The following is a 23,284-nucleotide window of genomic DNA, read 5'->3' as shown; positions in this document are numbered from 1 at the left end:
ACTGTTACTCCTTGGTGGCCAGGCTGGCAGCTATCCCACCATAGACGGCCGCATTCCTCTGTCTAGTGAGGAGAACGTGGATGTTGGGGGCATCCCCCCCAAACCTGAATAAGGTCCATGATCTCCACCCTGGACCAGGAAGGCGCCCGCCTCCTCCGGCCCCTGTCAGGCTCCTGGGATCCGTGCTCAGCCAGGTTAGAATGTAGCCCACAGGTTTCTGTGTGTCCCCATTTTGAATGTTGAGTTTCTGTCCATTAATCCTTTGTGGCAGAGACTGTCCAGTTTGGCCGATGTCCATGGCAGAGGGGCATTGCTGGTGCTTTGTGCCATGTATCACGTTAGATGATGTGCAGTTGTATGAGCCCCTAATGTGGTGGCTGATGTGGTTAAGGCCTGTGCTGGTGTTGCTCGTGTAGCTGTGTGGACAGAATTGTGTTTGAAATATGAAGCTGAATTTAGATTTCACAATTTCTCTTTTTTTTTTATAATGGAATGAGTGTCAGGCCCTTTTGATCCGAACAACCCCTGAACTTGGAGGGGGGCGGGGATGCAAGTCTGTGTCGAAGCAAAAAAACTTCTCTGTGATTAGGCGGCTAACAAAAGCTTTATTGATCAATAAGGCACAAAGTGAGCCAAACGTGACCCCAGCAAAACTGGGGTCTTTTATTTGACATCAGGAAGGGAGGTTAGGGAGGGGTAAGTGGAAGGACATGAGGGAGGAATGGGGCACGAGCCCTCGATGTGGAGGACCGGGGAGGTTCTGAGGGTTTCTCGGGGTGGATGCTCTCCCTCAGGGGCCTCCTGGATCCTGACAGCCCCCCGATGGACCCCCCCAGATGGCAGCCTGCAGCAAGTGCAGCCGGGCTGATGGCAACAACCCCACGAGAGGCACCGGTGTGCCCAGGAGCAGCTCTGGCTCCATGTGACCAAGTTCTGTGGTGTCCTGAGTGCGGGCGCTTAGGGCACTCCAAGATAGGACTTCTTTTCTGTCCCTCATTGAAATAGACAAGCAAGCAGGGAACCCTGAGAACTGTCTGTCCAGGGTGGGACTAGGGTCCCTTTAAGCACGGAGCTCAGTTAGCCTCAGGCAGCAGCCCCACACACTAAGTCCTAACCTGATGCCCTGCCAGCACTGGTTCCGACCAGCCTTAACTTCGGTTCAGGGTCCACTAAGTGTGAACGTGCTATTTTGAAATAGCAAAACGCTATTTTGACATTGTTTTTGTGTCTAGATGCGTTATTTCAAATTAGCTTAATTTGAATTAACTATTTTGAATTAAGTTAATTTGAAATAGCACTGTAGTGTAGACATACCAGAAGGGGGGTTAAGATAGAGGTATATAAAATCATGAGTGGTGTGGAGAGGGTGAATACAGAAATGTTATTTATTAGTTCCAATAATAGAAAAACTAGAGGACACCAAATGAAGTTAATGGGTAGCAGGTTTAAAACGAATAAAAGAAAGTTCTTCTTCATAGTGCATAGTCAACCTGTGGAACTCCTTGCTAGAGGAGACTGTGAAGGCTAGGACTATAACAGAGTTTAAAGAGAAGCTAGATAATTTCATGGAGGTTAGGTCCATAAAAGGCTATTAGCCAGGGGATAGAAATGGTGTCCCTGGCCTCTGTTTGTCAGAGGCTAGAGATGGATGGCACAAGACAAATCGCTTGATCATTGTCTTCGGTCCACCCTCTCTGGGGCACCTGGTGCTGGCCACTGTCGGCAGACAGGCTACTGGGCTAGACGGACCGTTGGTCTGACCCAGTACGGCCGTTCCTATGTTCTTATGTTCTTGCAGACTCTAAGGTGCTACAGGACCACTTGTTTTTTATGTTATTTTTAAGTTACAGATTAACAGTGCTCTGAGACATGTAACCATGTGCCAGGCCCTGCATTCAGCCATAGGGAGGGAAAATCCATCAGCTGCACAAGGAAATGCACACAGATTCCAGCTGACATCTCTTCCTTCCCACGTGCAAAGAGAGGAACATGAGACCCAAGGGACTAAAGGTGAAACCCCTGCATTCTACATCCCCACGGCCAAAGAAACTGCAGAGCCACCTAGTCAGCACCCTACCCAACACCGAGCAGAAAATCAAGGGGGAGCTCTCAGCAGAGACTCTCATAACAAACCGAGCTCCCACACAAACTTCCTCGTGGCTAGATTTACAGAACCGCACCAGCCACCTTCACTTGCTCACCTCACTTCCTTACAGAATAAAAAGGACAATACACAATCTAAACGCCTACACACCTCAGGAGACTTCAGCTCCGGGACCCTCCACCCCTAATGCCATTGCCAATCTACCCCACCTCACTCTTACCCGTCACAGGAACCAGCCCTGTCTCGAGTGCTCTTTCCCCGCCCTTACATATGGGTCAGGTTTGTGGGGATCTGGAAGCCCCACAAGAGGAAGGCCTGTATGTGGGCCCCCCACAGTCATAACAAGAGTCTGGACTTCTACACCAATTGCTCCCGCCAATGTGCCCGGGCTGACATTGTAAACAAACGACAACATGGGACATGCAACCTCAGCCATGCAGCCCACAATGTCATGCGCCACCTCATAAAACACTCTAACATGCTGATCATAGAGGCCAACAAAGGGGCGCTGTGGGTATCACGGACAGGCCAGATTACAAGCAGGAGGCTGCCAAACAACTCACCTGTACCACAGTCCACAGGCCCCTTTCCTCTGATCCCACTGCAAACAGCAAAAGACATTGAATCATCTGCTCATTAAACTCCCTGCTACACATTGGAACCAAATCTGTACAACCCCTCCCCCCCCACACACAGCCCCGACCAGGAGTGTTCCATCTGCTACCCAAGAGCCAGAAACCTGGGAATCCCAGACTTCCCATCATCTCAGTCACCAGCCCCTTACAGCAGCATTATCTAGTTATCTCAAATCTCTCCTCAGAGACTCCAAGATACCTTCCAGACCCCATTGACTTCCTGAAAGAACTACAGAGCATCCGGAATTTTCCTGAACACACCAGTCAGGCCCCCATGGAAGGAGAAGCTCCTTACACTGACTTTCCACACAATGATGGATTATTAGCTGTAAGGAACAGTATCCCTGAGGGTGCCCTGCACACCTGGTGGCTGAGGGGAATGACTTTGTCCTCACGCACAACTATTTCCAATTTGGGGACAATTAATATCTTCAAGTCAGTAACACAGCCATGGGCATCCGCATGGCCCCACAGTATGCCAACATGTTTATGGCTGACCTTGAACGTTTCCTCAGCTCCCATCCCCTAGCATCCTTACTCTACTTAAGCTACGCTGGCACCACTGTCATCATATGGACCCCCAAGAAGAAGATCCTTGAAGAATTCCACAGGGATTTCAACAACTTCCATCCCACTGTCAACTTTAGCCTGCACCAGTCCACACAAGAGATCTACTTCCTTGATACTACAGTGCACTTAACTGATTGTCACATTACTATCACCTTATGCTAGTAACCTACCGACCACTATTCTTACCTATGTGCTTCTGGCTTCTGTCCAGGACACATCACAAGATTCATTGTCTACAGTCAAGCTCTAAGATACAACCAGATTTGCTCCAATCCCACAGAAAGAGACAAACACTTTCATGGTCTCTGTCAAGCAGTCTTAAAACTGGGAAAGTACAGCAAACAGATTAACAGAGTCAGATGAGTACCCAGACATTGGCTTCTTCGAGATAAGCCCCACAAGCAAAATAACAGAACACCACTAGTCATCACCGCTAGCCCCCAACTTAAACCCTCATTAACAATCTACAACCTGTCCTGGAAAACGATTCCTCCCTCTCACAGGCCTTGGGGGACAGGCCAGTCCTCGCCTATAGACAGCCCCCCAACCTGAAGCCAATTCCCTCCAGCAACCACACATCACACCTCAGACATACTCACCCAGGAACCTCCCCCTGCAATAGACTCTGCTGCCAGCTCTGTCCACACATATTATTAACAAGTGCTTTTATTGTTCCTGTTTACAAGTGTGTTATTGGCCCTTCTTTCGTCTCGTTCTAAGAGCCCGAGTCCGGCTCACGTTAGGTTTGCCACCCCTACCAGTTCTCACAGCAGTCCAGGCAACTCCGGTTGCAATGCACTATTGATTGTGCACTCCTGCCTCGGGTGACGGGGAGAAGGGGGCCTGTACACACCCTTACTCACAGGCCCCAGCCCAGGGCCCTAAGGACAAGGATTATCTATGGTCCTGTCTGGCTGACGGGGCTTCCCGCCGAAATACATCAGCCCGCGGACGTCAATTACATGTCCCACTCTGGGCTGCTTCCTCGCCCCATTCTCTTGCTCCCAGACATCTGTCCCTAGCCACTCCTTTCTGCTCTCTGCTCCACAGACACTGCTTAGACCCAAGGAGCCTTCATCCAGCCTGCCAGCCACCACCCTGCCTGCATCCTCTGTTTCAGCACGTCCCCAAACCTGCCACCCGACCCTGAGCCCGCCTCTCTCAGGCAACAGCTGCCAATCCCCAGGCCTTCCCAGAAACTCCTGACAGGGGCACTATGAGAAGGTCCCTCTGAGCCACACACACGGACACCGTAGCACTTGGTCTGGAGAAACCCAGGAACTGCTGCTCCCTCCACTCCACCAAGGCAACAGGCATGGAACTAGGGATGCCCACCCATTTATATTGGGGGCCCACGGCAACCACTCACATGACCTCATTGCCCCGGTGTGATTTCACCCCAGAGTGCTTTGTGATGCGTTCCCATGGTGATAGGTGGTGGGGTCACCACCATACCTGGAATGACAATGCTGCCGAACCTACACACACCTCAGGGCAGATGTGATGAGGTCAGAGATATAAGATACATCTTCTGTGCAGTGAGACCTACTGGTCACAGCATCCTGCTGCTCTTGGGGAAGAGGATGAAGGGGCAGCGCTAATCACTGGGTCTCACCAGGGTACCAAATATAATAAGCCCTCAATGCAGCAGGGACCCTGATATCACAGGAACACACCGTCCACCCCAGTCTCTGTCAGTGCACTAGGACAGCAGAGGGTGGGGTGGGGAAGGGGCGGCTATACTGTATAATGGGCACTAGGGGGCAGCAGAGGGTGGGGTAGGGAAGGGGCAGCTATACTGTATAATGGGAACTAGGGGGCAGCAGAGGGAGGGTGGGGAAGGGGCGGCTATACTGTATAATGGGCACTAGGGGGCAGCAGAGGGAGGGTGGGGAAGGGGCGGCTATACTGTATAATGGGCACTAGGGGGCAGCAGAGGGAGGGTGGGGAAGGGGCGGCTATACTGTATAATGGGCACTAGGGGCAGCAGAGGGTGGGGTGGGGAAGGGGCGGCTATACTGTATAATGGGCACTAGGGGCAGCAGAGGGTGGGTGGGCGAGGGGTGGCTATACTGTATAATGGGCACTAGGGGGCAGCAGAGGGTGGGGTGGGGAAGGGGCGGCTATACTGTATAATGGGCACTAGGGGCAGCAGAGGGTGGGTGGGCGAGGGGCGGCTATACTGTATAATGGGCACTAGGGGCAGCAGAGGGTGGGTGGGCGAGGGGCGGCTATACTGTATAATGGGCACTAGGGGGCAGCAGAGGGTGGGGTGGGGTGGGGAAGGGGCGGCTATACTGTATAATGGGCACTAGGGGCAGCAGAGGGTGGGTGGGCGAGGGGCGGCTATACTGTATAATGGGCACTAGGGGGCAGCAGAGGGTGGGGTGGGGAAGGGGTGGCTATACTGTATAATGGGCACTAGGGGCAGCAGAGGGTGGGTGGGCGAGGGGCGGCTATACTGTATAATGGGGGTGTCCCTGACGCTGTGTGTTGTGTTGGACAAGTCAGTGTTCCTCATCATGTCTCTGCAAAAAAAAAAAAGACAGAACCTTCACCACAGGTAGTAAAGCCCTTAGGACACTCATCTAGACAACACGTTGTGTTGCTAAAGATGGCGGTTCATCCGAACTCACGGACCTGGGGAATTGTGTGCTGTTACAGTCTGAGGCTGGCTTGTTCTGCCTCCAAGGAATGTTATAAACCAATCACTTCTGGGACTAGATCCCCGAGGCCAGAGAGTGAAATAAAAACACTGGTTTTACCTTCTACGCATTTAGCCCTTTCTGCATGAGACAGAACTTCTCTTCTGAACCATGGTAGGCTCTGAATGAAGGATGGAACCTGCTGTCCTTCTCCCAGTGACCTGCAGTGGTGTTGTGTCCTGCTCTGCAGTGGGAGAAACATCCTGTCTCTGGTTTCTTCATCTAAATGTCCTATGCATGGGCAGAGGCTCTATGCATGTATCGATCTATACAACTCCCCGTCTCTCTGTCTGCCTGTCCCCATATAGCACAGCTCTCTATCTATCTATCTATCTATCTATCTATCTATCTATCTATCTATCTATCTATCTATCTATCTATCTATCCCCATGCACACATCCCTTTCTCTTTGTCTCTCTCTGTCTCTATCCCCATACACCCTCCTCTAGCTCACTATTCAACTCCGCCTGACAGTCTTTTTATTAGAATGATAATTAAGCTATTGTTCTCTGAATCTGTCAGTCTCTCTATTCAATTTCGGTAGATCCAAATCTATTATGGGATAGATAATAGGATGAGATGTCATGTTGTGAACTATATTTCAGGGATGTTAGGCTAATTTATACCATATGAAGATTTGGCCCCATAAAGTGCCCCGCAAAGTGATACCTAACTGCAAACAGGTTCATCCCCATTTTTTGAGTCTACTTCAGGTTTCCTTTGGTCTTGTAATTGTGGTGCGGGTGGTGGTAGTGGGAGTGTTTGTTTATTGTTTTTCCTCCTTTTATCCTTACTCCCCTCTGTTCCCCAACCCTCCTCCTTCTTCTTCATTGAACCCAAAGAGATATGTTGTTCCTTGATGTGGGTCCTTTCTTGGGATTGAATAGTCGGGTGAGTGGGCAAGGTCTGATCCCTTTTCAGAGAGTCCTTTTTTAGTATGTCCTGTGCCTGCTATGCCAGCGTGAAGAGGTGTTTAATATATCTCATCCCTCTCTCCCGCTAATGTGTTTCTGTAGTTCCTTCCATGTTCTCCTGACTATCCATGGAGTGTCCAGATGCCCTGAAGAGCTATGAAAATATCACTCACCCCCTAGGGACCAGAACCTGTACAGACCCTGTTCTGCATGGTGAGTAAACATCTCCATTTATGGAGAGCTTTTCCCACTGCCAGCCAACACATCAATCAAACAAATCCCACCTCAATAAATGTTTCCTCAGCACTGATGTTTTCCATGAGAAAACACTGATGTTGAGGACACTTTGTATTTTCCATGCGATTTTATATTGACCCTTCTGCAGCAGAATTCAGGTTTTCTCTCTTCCAACGTTCCCTAGCGATTCAGGGTGAGTACGAGTGTTGGAATATTGGAATTTCCATCAGACCTTCCATTTTCCAGCCAGCTTTGTAGTCACTTTTCTGATTGTTCTTAGAAATGTCAATGTAAGTTCCCCAACGAGAGGAAGAAGTATTTCCACCTCTTCTCTCTCACTCCTTATTGAGAGATCTCCATTCCCTTTGGATCTGTGCTGGGCCCGTCGTACAGTGCTACCCCCGAGAATGCCCTTGATTTAATTTTCTCTGTTTGATTACATTGAGTCTGTGTGTGTGCGTGTGTGTGTTTGATTGTGCGTGTGTGTGTGCATGTGTTTGTGCGTGTGTGTTGCATTTCCAAAAGACTGGTCTTATGGTGGTGTCACAAAATCTGGTGTCACCCCACTTCTATTTCTGGGAATGCCGACTCTCTGAGTAGACCAGATCCCTTCACTTTTTCATTCCCAGTTCGCCCCTAATGTTTTTTTGGTTGGTTATTGAAAGTGCTAAAAACATGCAAAATGCTCATGTTTATTTCAACTCTGGTGGGAGTTCATGTCATTACCCATTATTATGACGTCCCTTGTGAAAATTAAATCATCTGGCATAAAGGAAATTGCATCTTGCGTAGGGAGGATCTAGCCTCCTCCAGCCCCTTTACATCCATTAAATGAGAAAAGATTCTCAATTGGTGCAAATCACTGAGTCTCTGTGTCCCTAGCCCAGGCTGTGAGATTGATTCCAGATGAGAATCTGGCCTGAGGCCTTCAGTTCCACACTGAGAGAAGCCAATGCATGTCCAATGTCACTCGGAGAATGAGAGAATTGACCGGAATTCACCTCTCCCATTTTGGGAAAAATGAGAGTGCCAGAAATGTCAGGGATCCTCCTTGGGTTTCAGCTTTCGCCCATTAGAGATGGGAGTTGGCCCGGCATTCTTTCACTCTCCGGAGGGCTTTAACTATGCTGGTCTCCCTACTTACACTTTACTCCTGGGAGCCGCCCCCCTCATGTGAGTTAGGAAGTCAGAGGGAATATTTGCATGAACATAACACGGCTCCTATGTGCGAGATGAGAATTTGGCCCCGTAGGATAAAATCTTATCATTGAAACGTGACAGCAGAATAACACCCCCAGAGATAGAAAGACTCATTTCTTTTCAGTTTCTATGAGGATAGAACAGTTTCCTCTGCAGTGGAAGAATAGACCCCGGAGAGTGGGGTCAAACGCTGTTGGAGACTGATGAGTTTCCTTTGGAGTTTGAATATCAGAGCCATGTCTACTGTAAATCAGCTGTGACTCCATCTATCTAGTCACATCTCTAGCTGATCTAGACTGCCCGAGTGACAGAGACTCCAGTTTAGTCCTGTTGCTCAGAGCGCCTCAGAACACATTTCCATATTGAGTTGCAGCTGGTTTTACTGCAGAGGGTCCCAAAGGATGGTGACCTAGCCTGACTTGTTCAATTCACGGCCACAGGTTTGGTGTTCCACAGATTCAGCTCCAGTGTCTCTTCCTTTCTCACCCCTGCAGATGACCTATTCTGTGAGCGAGCTTGGCGAGAACCAGACCATTTCTGATGGGTTCATACTTGTGGGCTTTTCCTACCTTAACGAGCTGCAAATACTTCTCTTCCTGCTGCTTCTGGTCATCTACCTAGTTGCCTTGATGGGGAACCTGCTCATTATCCTCCTGATAAAGCTAAATCCTTCCCTGCACACCCCCATGTATTTCTTCCTGGTGAACCTGTCCTTCCTAGAAATCTGCTACACCACCAATGTGACCCCTCAGCTGCTGGTTCACCTCCTGGTGGAGCAAAAGTCCATCTCCTTTGTGGGATGTATGGTCCAGATGTTGGTCTTCACCACGCTGGGCCTCACGGAATGCTGCCTCCTCTCAGCCATGGCCTACGACCGCTATGTGGCCATATGCCGCCCCTTGCACTACACAACCATCATGAGTGGCCAGGCATGTGCACTGCTTGCGGGTGTTTCATGGACCATTGGCCTCTTGGCGGAATCAGCTGAGACCATGTGGTTCTTCAGCCTGCCCTTCTGTGGCTCCAACCGCATCCCCCACTTCTTCTGCGACATCCGGCCAATAGAGAAGATGGTGTGCGCCGATACATGGAAGAACGAGATCCTGGGCTTGACTGTGTCGGTGCTGTTCATCATGGGCCCTTTTGTACTGATACTCCTGTCCTACATCCTCATCATCTCCACTATCATCAAGCTGCCATCGGCAGAGGGGAGGCGTAAAGCCTTCTCCACCTGCTCCTCCCACCTCGTGGTGGTGACTTTGTTCTATGGAACTTGCATTATAACTTATATGAAACCCAAGTCTAGCTACACCCCAGAGAGTGATCACTGGATTTCCCTCCTGTACACAGTTGTGACACCCATGTTAAATCCGTTAATATACACACTGAGGAACAAAGAGGTGCATGGAGCCTTCAGAAAAACTCTAGAGAAGACCATCTTTTCTCACAACTAGAGAAATTAGAGAATGAAAAGAAGAGTTACCTGAAACGTTGGAAAAGAAAATCATTAATATTTTCTGAATTTCTCCTGATGACACTCATTTTTAACTGATATTTAGCCTCTTGCATAATTATGACTTGTTGCAAACCATTCAGGCACATTAGAAGAGAAAATATTGTTACCATAAAAGTAAATGTAAATACAAGGAAAATTTCTCTCTCTGTTACAGTGAAATCTAAATTTACTGAACCATCAGCAGAGAATATTTAATCAAAGTTATTTCCTGATTTTATACCTTCCAATCTTGAAATCCTAAAGGAGGGAAAAACTCAAAATGAGAAATAGTTCAGAAAACTTTCTCCTCAGAAAACTTTCAGAAAAATTTTCACCAACTTTTTAAAAGTGAAAATTTCCAACCTGGTCTACAGAAAGTCCATTTGGGTTTCTCCCTTTGATGCAGACAAGCATTTCAGGTTTTGTCCTGGGTTGAGCTGGGTGTATCGAATGCGTCCCTGTTCTCCGAGGCCTAAATATAAATATTCTTCCTGGCTCCCTTGGTCAGACTCCCTAGGTCAGGCTGTGATGTCTCTTTCAATGCCCCACCTGACCGGGTCACACACCTGCTCCGGGAGATGGCCCTGCACTTCCATTGCCTTTTGCACAAGCCCAGAGGGCTGGGCAGGCGGGTGGCATTGGAGCACAACGCTGCGCAGCACAGACTCCTTGATTGGGGGGTTGTAAGGGGCCATTCTGAGTATCCAACTTGACGCCTGCTCTAGGAAGGCCAGGGAATTTCCCTCCACTGTTCCTGAGGGAGACACTCACTGTCTGCATTTCATACTCTACACGGGAACCTGCACCTGTGTCCAAAACTCCTAGAACTGTCAGAGGTTCACTCAATGTTACCAACGTGACACCGAATGCCTCTGTGGGTGGGACTGTGTAAGGCTATCATAAAAATACCAACCTATATTTGTATTTTGAGAAACGCTGTGCAGCATGTTTGTCTGTCTCCATGGTTGCCCAGCGACAATAAACTGCAACTGAAAACTTTTTCTCCCTGGCTCTGCTCTTTCATGAACCTAGACAGGGAAAGCCGAGGGCCCGGGTCATCGGCAGGCACAACTGAAATGGGGATATTAGCAGCTAAATCGGCTGTAAGTTCAGGCAAAGAGCAGATTTCACTGCCCCTCTGTGATCTCAGCACCTCTGGGTTACACGCCTCTTCCTGTCTTCCCTCAGCTTCCCCAGAATTCACTCATAGGAAAATGAAAAATACACGGAGGCTCCGAGAGGCAGCATGGGATCATTTTATTATTTCTCTTTGATATAATAGGAGGATTCATTTACATTCATATTTCACAAGATAACTGTGTTGGAAGACTCAAGAAACAAAAATATTTCATGATAAACAGAGACAATATTCCCTTTGTCTGAGAAACTAGGAAACAGGGCGGACAGCTGAGGGAGAAGGGGCGGCTATACTGTAGAATGGGCACTAGGGCAGCAGAGGGTGGGGGTGGGGAAGGGGCGGCTATACTGTATAATGGGCACTAGGGCAGCAGAGGATGGAGGTGGGGAATGAATCCGTATAGTATATAATGGGCGCTAGGGGCAGCAGATGGTAAGGTTGGGGAAGGGGAAACTGTACTTTGAAGGTACAATGGAAAGTCAAAACAAAGGGATGGGGTGGGCCCAGCCTTTGGTCAGAAAAATCATCAAGCTTTTCGATTTTCCAGTTCCTGCAGTTTTTAGACTCTCTTGCTCACTCAGAGCTGTGAATTCCCCTTGTGTCAGAAGCAATCCCCATCCTCAGAGCATGCCAGAAGATTAATTAGTGCCTGGGGAATTCATTACTCCTGTTGTGTCCCGATTTGTTACAGCCAATGCAAAAAAAAAAAAAAAAAGCCGTTTCTTTGTCTGAGCTTTTGTCCTGTATTGGTCAGTGTAGACGTGGAATGGTCCTGATTGGCCAAGGGGTTGAGGTCACACTGAGGTCAGGGGGAGACACAGGTCTCCAGTCCTGCTGTAAATTAGATCCAGGTGTTTTCTGTGGTAGACAGGACACAGTTCACTTGTGGGAGCAGACCCTTCCCCTGCTGGGCTGAAGGGACATTTCATCAGAGAACAAGGATGATGCAGCTGCCTGTAGCTGTCTGTGAACATGGTTCCCATGCTGATCGTCACTCCAAGTCTCCTGGGGATCCTTGCCATCTGCTTTGTGGCTGGGGATTCTGTTTGTTTATATTTGAGATCCACCATATTTGTGCTTGCTTAGCCAGGAACACTTCTGGTGTCCTCTGACCGGTGTCGTGACCCCGGGGCACAAAGCCCTGTAGCCCTGTACAAGTATTGGTAACATTTTACAAATCTTAGCATTCTGGAAGCTCAGCATTGCCCACTGCAAGGGACGGTAGGGGTTAGACATGCTGTAACTAAGAATGTAAACAACTCATGGCTAAATTGGTTAGCCCAACAGCTAGAACTTTCCCTAACTCCTTTCCTACACTCTATTCTGACCACTGTTTTAATTGTTTTGATTGTTGTACTCCTTTTCTGCATAACCCTATGTATTGTGCAATGCCTAGTTAATGTAGCTATCTCTTGTGTGCACCTTTGATATAAAGCACTAGGAAAGAACCCTAGCCAATTCCTAGATCCTGAACCCTCTAATCAGGCCATTGGGAACTTTTAGATTCCTCCAAGGTGGACAAGAGATGCTGGCAAGCCACCATCTTGCATTCCCAGGATGTGGTGTGTCATATCAGGGGGTGGAATGTAGCTAGACAGACCCCACCCCCATCTCATCCATCTTATTTGCCTCTCTGAGGTTCCTGAAGCATACAGGACAGAGAAGGAGCAATAAAATCAGCATAGTCTATGCTGGCTCATCTGATCCTGAGAAGCTGAAAACATAGATATGAGGAGAGAGCGATTAAGGCAATAAGCTGGCCTCGAGGCTGCGAGAAGTGCCCGGCTGGCACCCATGTTGATTCGATCACACACAGTCCCTGGGAGAGGAATTTCCCACTGAGAAAAGAATCTCCAGTACTTCCAATTTAGTTCTCTCTCTTACAAGTGTAAATTAAGTTCACAACTCCCTTGTAAGAACTGGTCTCACAAAAGGCAGACCAGCACTATTTGGCATCACAGATAAGAAAGAGAAATACGTGACCCCATGGATATAAAGATGGGTCCAGCAGCACACTCACTTTGAGTGTCAATCTACCCTCTACCTGCTAGTCGGGTTAGGTGTTTGACCTCCTGAGGTTCTATGGGGACGCCCACCTCGTATTTTCGTCTTTCCTAGGAATTGAGGGACCGGCCCTGGCCTGACACGCTGGAGTCGAGAGGCACAGAAGGGGGTAAAAATTGTACCTGGATGTGGTCCTCTGTCTTAAGTGTACCCATAGAAAGAGTACGCTGTTACTTGGTACCATTATTTCTATTTTTCTATCTTTATCTTCTTTGTAACCATTTTTAAGATCTATATTTTCTAGTAATTAAGAAATAGAGCAATAGCCATTGTAACCATATGATTTATAAGCTTCCTCAATAAACCTGTAACTGTTTAAGCTTTAACCTGACTCCTTCAGTTGCTGTAACAGAACCAAGCACAATTTAAAAGAACTTCAGCTGGTCATAAGGGACAGGTATAGGGAGAGCTTGGGCGTTTGGATTTGTGTCACTCCCAGGGGATAGATCCATTGGGGCATCTCTCAGTCTTTCCCTAAGGCTGCCCGCTGCAAAGGAATCTTGCATTCTAGCAGCTAAAATCTGAGATGTAATAAGCTCTCCCTGTAAACTTATTGGGGCGCCCGTCAACCTCCTCCAGGTTGCCCGCTGTAAGGGATCCCGGTCTCAGCAGTTGAAGTCTTGGGTGTATAACAGCACATACACACACCACTCACTGCCCTGACAATCGGCTGACACTCGCTCGTAGTGCAGGGGCTGGCAGATGGCGATGTGTCGGTCGTAGGCCATGACAGTGAGTAAGGCAATATTGGCTGCAGCAAAGTAGACGAAGAGAAAGACTTGGGCAACGCATCCAGCATAGGAAATTGACCTGGTGTTCATGAGGGAGTTGGCCATGGTTTTGGAAATGGTGATGGAGATGGCCACCTCTTGTGTTTGTAATTTTCATCTGTTTTGTTTTTATCAATGTGTCTTATGTGCAGATCTTCTGAGCAGTGCTGAGAATCCCCTCGGAGCAGGGCCTACGCAAAGCCTTCTCCACCTGCCTCCCCCATCTCATTGTGTTCTCTTTATTAATTTGCACTGGTGGCTTTGAATACCTGGCGCAGGTTAGTCACCAGAGATTAGTGAGGTCTTTGATTCTTACAGTGATTTCATTCTGGATAGTATCAGCTGATGTGAAAATTGTCTCCTTGAGAACGTAAGGTGCAATCTAGTTATGAAGTCATAAAATTGGATTAGTTCACATGAATTGGTGAAGGACTATACTGCGCTGTGACTAAGATGAGAATCAAAATATCTATCTATCTATCTATCTATCTATCTATCTATCTATCTATCTATCTATCTATCTATCTATCTATCTATCTATCTATCCCCACACACCCCCTCTATCTATCTATCTATCTATCTATCTATCTATCTATCTATCTATCTATCTATCTATCTATCTATCTATCTATTACAGAGCGCAATTTGCGTACCTTTTTCCTGTAGTATAGACACAGCCTGAGCATTTTGCCTAGAATATCTATTATTGTAGCTAAATGTCTGATAGATTAAATGAATTCTCCAGCTCATCTTTTCTTTTGAGGTAAAAATTGTGCTTGCAGTATGAGAGGTTTGATTTGTGTGTTTGCTTGTTTCTGCCTACTTTAGCCGAGGCCTGATGCCAGGCCTTTTATACAAGGGTTAATGTTTTAGGCCCTCTTTTTACCAGAGTCTTGATCTCTTTTTGGGGTAATATTTGGAAAGTTTGGAGTATGTTTGATGAATGGGGATATCAGATTGTTTTGTCATGTATTCAAGGTGTCCACGGTCTAGGTTTCTTTCAAGATGTTTTCTGAGAGATTTCTTTCACATTTATAAAAATTTCCTAATCAATTTTGCTCTCCCCTTTGATGAAGATGGAAAAAATGTTTCACTGGGTGCCTGGATAATTGAGTTCCTTTTCAAAATATTATTTTTACTGAGGGTATGTCTACACTACCCTGCTAGTTCGAACTAGCGGGGTAATGTAGGCATACCGCACTTGCAAATGAAGCCCGGGATTTGAATTTCCCGGGCTTCATTTGCATAAGAGGGGAGCCGCCATTTTTAAAACCCCGCTGGTTCGAACCCCGTGCAGCGCGGCTACACGGGGCTCGAACTAGGTAGTTCGGACTAGGCTTCCTATTCCGAACTACCGGTACACCTCGTGGAACTACATAGTTCTGTCTTTTGTTTGTGCATTTGTAAATCTGTCTGTCTGTCTGCAAGTCCGTTTGTTTGAGAACTCTTCCTAAACAGTAAGAGCTGGGGCCACCAAATTTGGGATGCAGCTTCCTCTTCTCCTAACTTAAAGCACAGTCAGAGTTTGGTTGTTCCAGGAAAATAGGAAATGCCAGGAATGAGCAGAGAGAGGAGGGGTATGACACCCACACTCCCCCGAGGGCAGTGAACACGTGGGAGAGCTATGCTGCAGAGGGACCCCGAGTGAGCTGGCAGGGGGGAGCTAAAATGTGGACAGCCACACCAGCAAGACACTGGCCAGCTGTGACTAGGGCTCAGCATGTTGCTGGTCACCAAACAGTGCTGAGGGTTCCTCTGGAGCAGGACTGTCCTGTTTTTGTGCAGACAACACTAAAACGAAAGGCTGATTCTGCACCCCCAGAGCAGTAAGATGAGACTCTGCCAGCCAGTAGACTAGAGAGGTTTATTGCTTCTCCAGGATTCAGCACAGAATAGACCTGATGTGGACATAAGGAGTGTGACGGGGCTAATCTGCCCCGCACTGAGCAGGAGGGAGAGGAGCCCGTTTATTGGGTAGAGCATGCCCCTCCCTCACAGCCCTACTGGGCATGCTCGAAGTGCAGCCTCACTATAAAAGACTGCCGGGCTGCTCAGCTGGGGCAGACCGCCGGGGAGGAAGGCGCTCCGGCCCAAGCTGCAGGCCCGCCGCCAGACCTGCCGCCAGATTCATAGCCGGAGGGATCGCCGCTATTGCTACTACCATCCCTGGGGCGAGCACGCCCCCAACGCCGACGCCGGGGGGCCGCCCGCCCCGCTGCAGGAGACACCCCCTGCGCTGCTGCCCCAGAGATGGGACCAGCTGATGTTGCTGCCGCCGCCAGCCCAGCATCGCCAGGTGGGACCTCCGTTGGCCACAAGGCTGGGGTAGGAAGCAACCCAGGGCAAGGGGCAGAGAAGGCCCCGGTGGGCTCAGCACATTTCGGGGAAGACCCCCACCCCCGCTGAGCCAGTGGTGGGAACCACCCACCACCATTAGGGCCCTGGGTTGGGGTCCGGTGGAGAGGGAGGGCCCGGACCCCCCTACCCCAACCCCTCAGGGTGTGGACTAGGCCTCAGGGCCTGCTGGGACTGTGGACTAGGCCTCCGGGCCCGTTGCAGCTACTAGACTAGGCCTCCGGGCCGGTGGCTAGCGCTTTAATCACGGGGAGAAGGGAAAGGGGCGGGGAGGACCCCGCCACAGCTGGTGGAGAATGTAGGCACGGCGATCTCCCCCCTGATTAAAAGGGGGCGCAGAGAGGTTTTTTTTTTTGGTGCTTAGAGCGGAAAAAAAAAGCGGGGTTTAGTCGGGTGGGTGCTCGAGGGGGCCTAGGGGAAGATGTTCCCCCGGAAAGGTAATAGAGAGGCCATGGGGCAGCTCCTGAGAAGTTTGCCCAAGGAGGACCGGGAGTGGATCCGGCGACGGGGCCCAAGACTGTGGGACAGACTGTAGCCCCATTGAAAGGGCACTGGGCTGGCGGAGGAGCCCTGAGGGGGGCCGGCCGCCCAGGGAGCTGACAGGGAGGCCCCGGGAAAGATAGGGGCACCCCCAGGGCCTGTAGCTATGGGCAAGTACTAGCGGCGGGGGTGGGAAGACTCTGATAGAGGAAGGCCTAGTTGGCGACACAGAGCAATGGGGGCCCCCAGTGAGAATACAGTATATTCATGGGAACGTGAAGACGTACCCCACGGCTTAGGTGAAGTTAGCTATCGGGTCACACGAAGAGCTGTGCAGAGTAGGGGTAGTCCCCCGACTGGTTTACCCCATGGTGTTAGGGTGAGATTGGCCTACTTTTGGGCCCTACTGCAGGGCCATAGGCGAGGGGACCCCGGCGAGGGGGGCCCAGAACAGCCACAAGCGGCGTTAACCGGACAGCCGACGGAAGAAGACCCCGGGGAAGGAACCTCAAGGGGGGCCAGGAGGGGAGCCATACGATCCCCTGGAATTGACGCTCCCCCTATAGACACCCAAGCAGCCGACATCGCCCTGGACGAAGACTTCCTAGAAGAACAAAGGAATGATCCGACCCTCAGCCGAGCTTGGGAGCAGGCAGGAGGACCGGAGCCGACAGACCTGCCACCCCAAGAGAGGCCCCAAGGCCCGCGGTTCGAGGTACATGGTGATCTGTTGTACCGCCTGACCCAAGATCCACAAACCCAAGCCGAGATCTGTCAGCTGCTGGTACCCCAACGGTTTTGGATGGCGTTGATGCGGTTGGCCCACGACGTGTCTTGGGCGGCCACCTAGGCTGGGAAAAAACATTATGCAGACTAGCCCAGCAGTTCTTCTGGCCGGGGGTACACCACGCTGTGAGGGACTATTGTGCATTGTGCCCCGAATGCCAACGTGCTAACCCCAGTGGGGTTCCCCGCGCCCCATTGGTCCCACTGCCCATGGTAGGGACGCCTTTTGAACAGGTAGGACTGGACCTGGTCGGGCCGCTGGAGTGAAGCACCGACAAGAACAAATACATTTTGGTCATCGTGGACTACACCACTCGATACCCAGAGGCAATTCCCCTAAGGATCACGACCGCCCATGCTATTGCTGATGAACTTTTAAAAGTGTTTGCCAAGGTGGGCCTCCCTTAGACGATCCTAACAGACCAGGGAACTAACGTAACGTCCAAACTGATAACAGAACTGTGTCGCCTACTGAACATCCAATCCTTGAGAACCTCCGTGTACCACCCCCAGACGGATGGACTGGTGGAACGGTTCAACAGGACGCTGAAGTCGATGCTGCGCAAATTCGTTGAAGACGACCCGCGGCAGTGGGACAGGTGGCTTCCAGCTCTTCTCTTCGCTGTAAGGGAGGTTCCCCACGCATCCACGGGATTTTCTCCTTTTGAATTATTATATGGGCGGCGACCGTGGGGGATTCTGGACCTAGTGAGAGAGACTTGGGAGGGACAAGAAAGACGCGCCCGGGGGTCCATCCACTATATTTTACAATTGCGAGAGCGGCTAGAAGAATTAGGCCGGCTAGCACAGGAGAAACTGCGGACGGCACAGGAAACACAGGCGTGTCACTACAACCAGAAGGCGAAGGTGCGGACTTTTCAACCCAGGGACCGGGTGTTGCTCTTGTTGCCCTCTTCCGAGTCCAAGATGCTAGTGAAGTGGCAAGGACCATTTGAAGTCGTGCGGAAGATGGGGCCGGTCGACTATGAGGTGAGGTTACCAGGGCGGCGGAAAGACTTACGAGTGTACCATGTGAACCTCCTGAAGGGCTGGAAGGAGAGGGAGGCAATGCTGATCACCCCATTTCCCCCGGAGGACGAGTTGGGGCCGCAAGTGGGAGCCTCGATGGAGCGCCCCCAGGTGGACATTGGGCAAGACCTGGAGAAGGGACAACAGCAACAGCTGCAAGAACTCATAGTGCGGTTCCCGCATGTGTTGTCAGATAAACCAGGAAGGACCCCGTTAATTAGTCATCACATCACCACAACGCCAGGGCAGAAAGTACGGGACAATCATCAACCCCTACCCAGGAAAATGTGGGACACTGTGCGCCAAGAACTAAAGGAAATGTTGGCTCTAGGGGTGGTGGAAGAATCCCGAAGCGAGTGGAGGAGCCCCATCATGCTGGTCCCCAAGCCCAATGGCTTAGTGAGGTTTTGCGTCGACTTCTGCAAGGTGAACGCCATCTCCCAGTTCGATGCCTACCCCATGCCCCGGGTAGACATGCTACTGGAACGTCTGGGGAGGGCCAGATATATCTCGACACTTGATCTCACTAAAGGCTATTGGCAGATCCCATTGACACCGATGACGAAAGCCAAAACAGCATTCCCAACCCCTTTTGGGCTCTACCAATTCACGATGATGCCTTTCAGACTACATGGAGCCGCTGCCACATTTCAGCGGCTGATGAATCAAGTCTTGGCACCCCACGATGAGTATGCAGTGGCATACATTGATGATATTATTGTATCACCAAAGATGATACCACTTAGAGAAGGTATTAAGGACCCTAGGGGAGGCCGCACCTTAAAGCTTAGAGACCCCTCAACACCACACACCCCCAGTGCCAGCCTCCTGTTTCCAGAGCCCCACTGCACCCAATCTCCCCAGGTCCTCCATGTCAGCCCCCAGTCCCTAAATCCTAACCCTAACTCTGACCGTAATCCTAACACAACCTGTAACCCTTACCTTAATCCTAACCCTAACCCAAGCCATAACAGTAACCTTAACCTTTAACCACCCACCATAAACCTAATCCAAACCCTACCCTAAACCAAACCTAACCCTAACACAGCCCATAGCCCTAACTCTACCCTACCCTTAACACAACCCTAACCCTAACCCAACCTATAACTCTAACCCTAACCCTAAACCCTAACCTAACTCCTAACCCAAACCCTAACCTGAATCCTAACCCTATCCTTAAACCCTAAACCTATCCCCATACTCCTCTTCCCTCTATCTATCACTATACACCCCATCTATCTATCTATCTATCTATCTATCTATCTATCTATCTATCTATCTATCTATCTATCTATCTATCTATCTATCTATCTATTAGTATTTTATTTTAAATATTGTCTTAACAGCAAGAAGATCTAACAGTTTCAGTGTTGGGAGTGGTTCACGTCTCCGCCCAGCCTGCCTGAGGAGGGGAGCAGTGAGCACCCATCTGTGGAGCGAGTTTCTGGCTGCTGGGAACTGCAGAGACCCAGCACCTCAGGGGATCTGGTGGAGGGGCAGGAAATAGCTGCTGGGAACAGAGTGTTGGGGGCATTATTCACCCAGACAGTCACTGATGGAAGAATCCTGGTGGGGAATTGCCACCTGCACCAGCGGCTGGAAATGGCACCGGCACAGTAAGTGTGTTATTGGAGTTAAACATGTGTAGGTGTTAATGTACTAGGCAAATTTAATATTACAACTGAGAGTTACAACTGGAATCTTTCAGGATCTTTTCTCCAGGAGAGAACAGTTGAGTTTTCATAGAAATTGTGAAAACGCAAACTGTGTTTGTTATTCTTTTTGTTCATTGAGAACCAGAGAATTTGAAGTTAATAGCTGAAAACTGAAATATTTTCACTGAAATAGAAATAACTTCTGAATTTTCTAAACAATAGGTCATGTTTTCAAGAATAGTGGAGACTTCCCTGGAAAATGTATTCCATTTAACATCAAGTATTTAATATTCAAACATTTGATGTTTCAATTATTTCAAGGGAAAAGTGTTTTCTTTTGAAATACAGGTTGAATCTCTGTGGTGTCACTCTCAGGTTCAGCAACATCCATGGTCCAGCATGATTTCTGTCAGCCAGATGTCCTCTTATCAAGGGTGTGGCCAAATTTCACACAGTCCCATAAAGTTTTTTTACAGCAACCAGTCCTGGCTCTCAGTGTTCTGTGCCGTTATTTAGCTCTAATTTACCCCAAATGTCTTCTAAGAGCCTAGCAAGCAGTGGAAGTGCTGGTAATGCTGGTAGACAGTATTGCCCTTCCCTAGTTTGTCAAATTCTCTGGTTTGGTGCCGGTCAGGTCCTGAGAGTCCTGAACTAGAGAGGTTCAACCCGTAAATGAAAGAGAAAATGTTTCAATAGCCACATGGGAAACTGAGAATTAAACGAGGGTGGGAACACTGATATCATCCAAGGTATTAAAATACAAGCCCAGCCACACTATTGCAGTGTGTTTATTTCTATTTCAGAGGGATATTTGCCAAATGGTAAAGCTGAGTAAGCAGCCCAGGCATTAAACATCCTAGTGCTGTGGGTATAGAAGTCCCTCCCCAAGGTTTGTCTCTCTTATCCCTGACTGAGGACAGAGAATGGAATTAGAACCCAGATATTTAACATCACCTCCGTGTGCTTTCTTCTGCTTTCCTGCCAGCTAAACACAAATTCTGTGAGCATAGAAATCAGATACAGCCTGTGCCCCCTAGAGCTCACCATCCTGGCAGAGAAGGCAGAGAAACGGTAGAGTGGAAAAAGGCACAGGGAGGGCAAATAAGCAGCCCAAGATCACAGAGCAGGTGAGTGGAAGAACCCCTGGGGAAGGGCAACGAGAGGTGTCATCACCTATATCTTGATCAGTCCTGAGAGGAATCAAGGCCATTCCTGAATTGCACCCTGGTCTCTCCTTCCCTCCGCAGCCACCACATGACACGCTGAGGAAGGACATGCCCAACCAAACCACCGTGACAGAGTTCCTGCTCCGGGGGTTCGCTGACGTGCGGGAGCTGCAGATTCTGCACTTTGTGGTGTTTCTGGTGCTTTACCTGGCAGCCCTGGTGGGGAACCTTCTCATCATTTCAGCCGTAGCCCTCGACCACCGTCTTCACACCTCCATGTACTTCTTGCTGGCAAATCTGTCAGTCCTGGACCTCGGTTTCATCTCTGTCATTGTCCCCAAATCCATGGCCAACTCCCTCATGGACACCAGGGTGATTTCCTATGCTGGGTGTGTTGCTCAAGTCTTTCTCTTTTTCATCTTTGGTGCAACTGAAATTGCCTTACTCACCATCATGGCCTATGACCGATACGTCGCCATCTGCCAGCCCCTGCACTACGAGCGAGTGATGAACAGGAGAGCCTGTGTCCACATGGCTGCCTGCGCCTGGATCACTGGTTTTGCCTACTCTGCCCTGCACACCGGGAGCACCTTCAGTTTACCCTTCTGCCAGTCCAATATCATCAACCAGTTCTTCTGTGATATCCCCCAGCTCCTCCAGCTGGCCTGCTCTGACTCCTACCACAGTGAAGGTGTGGCTATTGCTCTGGGGGCATTTTTAGCCTTAAGCTGCTTTGTTTTTATCATTGTGTCTTACGTGCAGATCTTCAGAGCGGTGCTGAGAATCCCCTCGGAGCAGGGCCGGCACAAAGCCTTCTCCACCTGCCTCCCCCACCTCGCTGTGTTCTCCTTGTTTGTTTGCACTGGCACCTTCAGCCACCTGCAACCCTCCTCTAGCTCTGCATCCGCTCTGGATCTGGCGGTGGGTGTGCTCTATGCCGTGGTACCCCCCATGATGAATCCGGTCATCTACAGCACGAGGAACAAAGAGATCAAAGCTGCCCTGAAGAAACTGCTGGGGTGGAGGTTATTCCCCAAGAATTAAAATATCCATCAGTGCTCCTCGGCTCTGATCGCATTCTGAGACGGAGTGTAGCTGTTATCACCAGCTGGCAAAATGGTCTATTTCCCACCATGACGTGCAATGGGATTAGGAAGCTATAAACTCTGCACTAGCTGCACTGGAGTGAAATGAATTAGTTTTGGGTGACCCCAGTGTGTATGACATCAGAATCTAAATATCTGTCCATAGAGCTACATAAACACCTATCTGTTGGCCTTCAGGATTTCTACTGTTGCTGTAACTGCGCTATCTGAGCATGTTGCATAGAATATCATGAGCCAGTAGTAAGTCAAATGTACTTCATGAGGCTTTTGGTACTTCTACTTTTATGGGATCAAATTTGTGGATGGGATATGAGAGTTTTTGCTTCTTTATTAGTTTTTTTCCCCCTTAACTTTCTTTCACTTTGGTTGACTTTTTCTTTCGTTCCAGTTAGCTAAGGGGGTGGGCGTTTGGGAGAGTGGAGTGTTCTGGATTAAACTGGAGGTCCATTCATTCTGTCACCCATTCAATGGATCAGTGTCATAATTTCTTTAAGGCGATTTTCTAAGGGACCTCAAGTTTTGCTGTCCTTATTGCTGAAAGTGTCTGGTTAGGTGAAGTATTGCTCAAATTATATTTTAAGGCTGACAGGATTTTATTGTGTTATTTGCAATGCGTTAGAGCACTTTGAACCATTCATATTTATATAGATTATTTATTTGTAATGTTATTTATGTACACAAATAAATGCTTTGATGCAAAGAGCCTTTGGAAGAGAAAGCTATGGCAATGTTACCAAAAGTCAAACTGAGTCTGGATAATAAATCATTTTTTGTTACTAAACTAATGCAAGAATGCATCTGGAATTTCTGTCTTTTAATACAGCTAGCTGCTTTGTTGATTTAGGGTTGACTTCTTTTGATCCACTTGGCTTTGG

At 49.1% G+C, this 23,284-nt stretch overlaps 2 protein-coding genes across 2 annotated transcripts; both read left to right on the top strand.

The window, feature by feature from the left end:
* Window positions 1-5,698: 5,698 nt before the first annotated feature.
* Window positions 5,699-11,273, top strand: LOC102447697 (olfactory receptor 10A4-like). The gene is made up of 3 exons (XM_006132136.3): window positions 5,699-6,128; window positions 7,031-7,141; window positions 8,860-11,273. Exons 2-3 carry the CDS (start codon window positions 7,139-7,141, stop codon window positions 9,817-9,819), a joined length of 963 nt encoding a protein of 320 aa, XP_006132198.3. The 5' UTR covers window positions 5,699-6,128; window positions 7,031-7,138; the 3' UTR covers window positions 9,820-11,273.
* Window positions 11,274-21,386: 10,113 nt separating this feature from the next.
* LOC102448201 (olfactory receptor 14C36-like) lies at window positions 21,387-22,727 on the top strand. The gene has a single exon (XM_025189220.2). The coding sequence runs from the start codon at window positions 21,412-21,414 to the stop codon at window positions 22,345-22,347; it is 936 nt and encodes a 311-aa protein (XP_025045005.2). The 5' UTR covers window positions 21,387-21,411; the 3' UTR covers window positions 22,348-22,727.
* Window positions 22,728-23,284: the final 557 nt, after the last annotated feature.

This window comes from Pelodiscus sinensis, chromosome 30 (genome assembly GCF_049634645.1).
Source record: "Pelodiscus sinensis isolate JC-2024 chromosome 30, ASM4963464v1, whole genome shotgun sequence".
In the NCBI taxonomy this organism is placed as follows: Eukaryota; Metazoa; Chordata; order Testudines; family Trionychidae; genus Pelodiscus; species Pelodiscus sinensis.
The sequence above is the reverse complement of the archived record's forward strand: the minus strand, read 5'-3'. Positions and strand labels throughout refer to the sequence as shown.

What these genes read in the sequence shown, in the direction of transcription:
- LOC102448201 (XM_025189220.2), top strand. Translation starts at nt 21,412, where the DNA reads ATGCCCAACCAAACCACCGTGACAGAGTTCCTGCTCCGGGGGTTCGCT.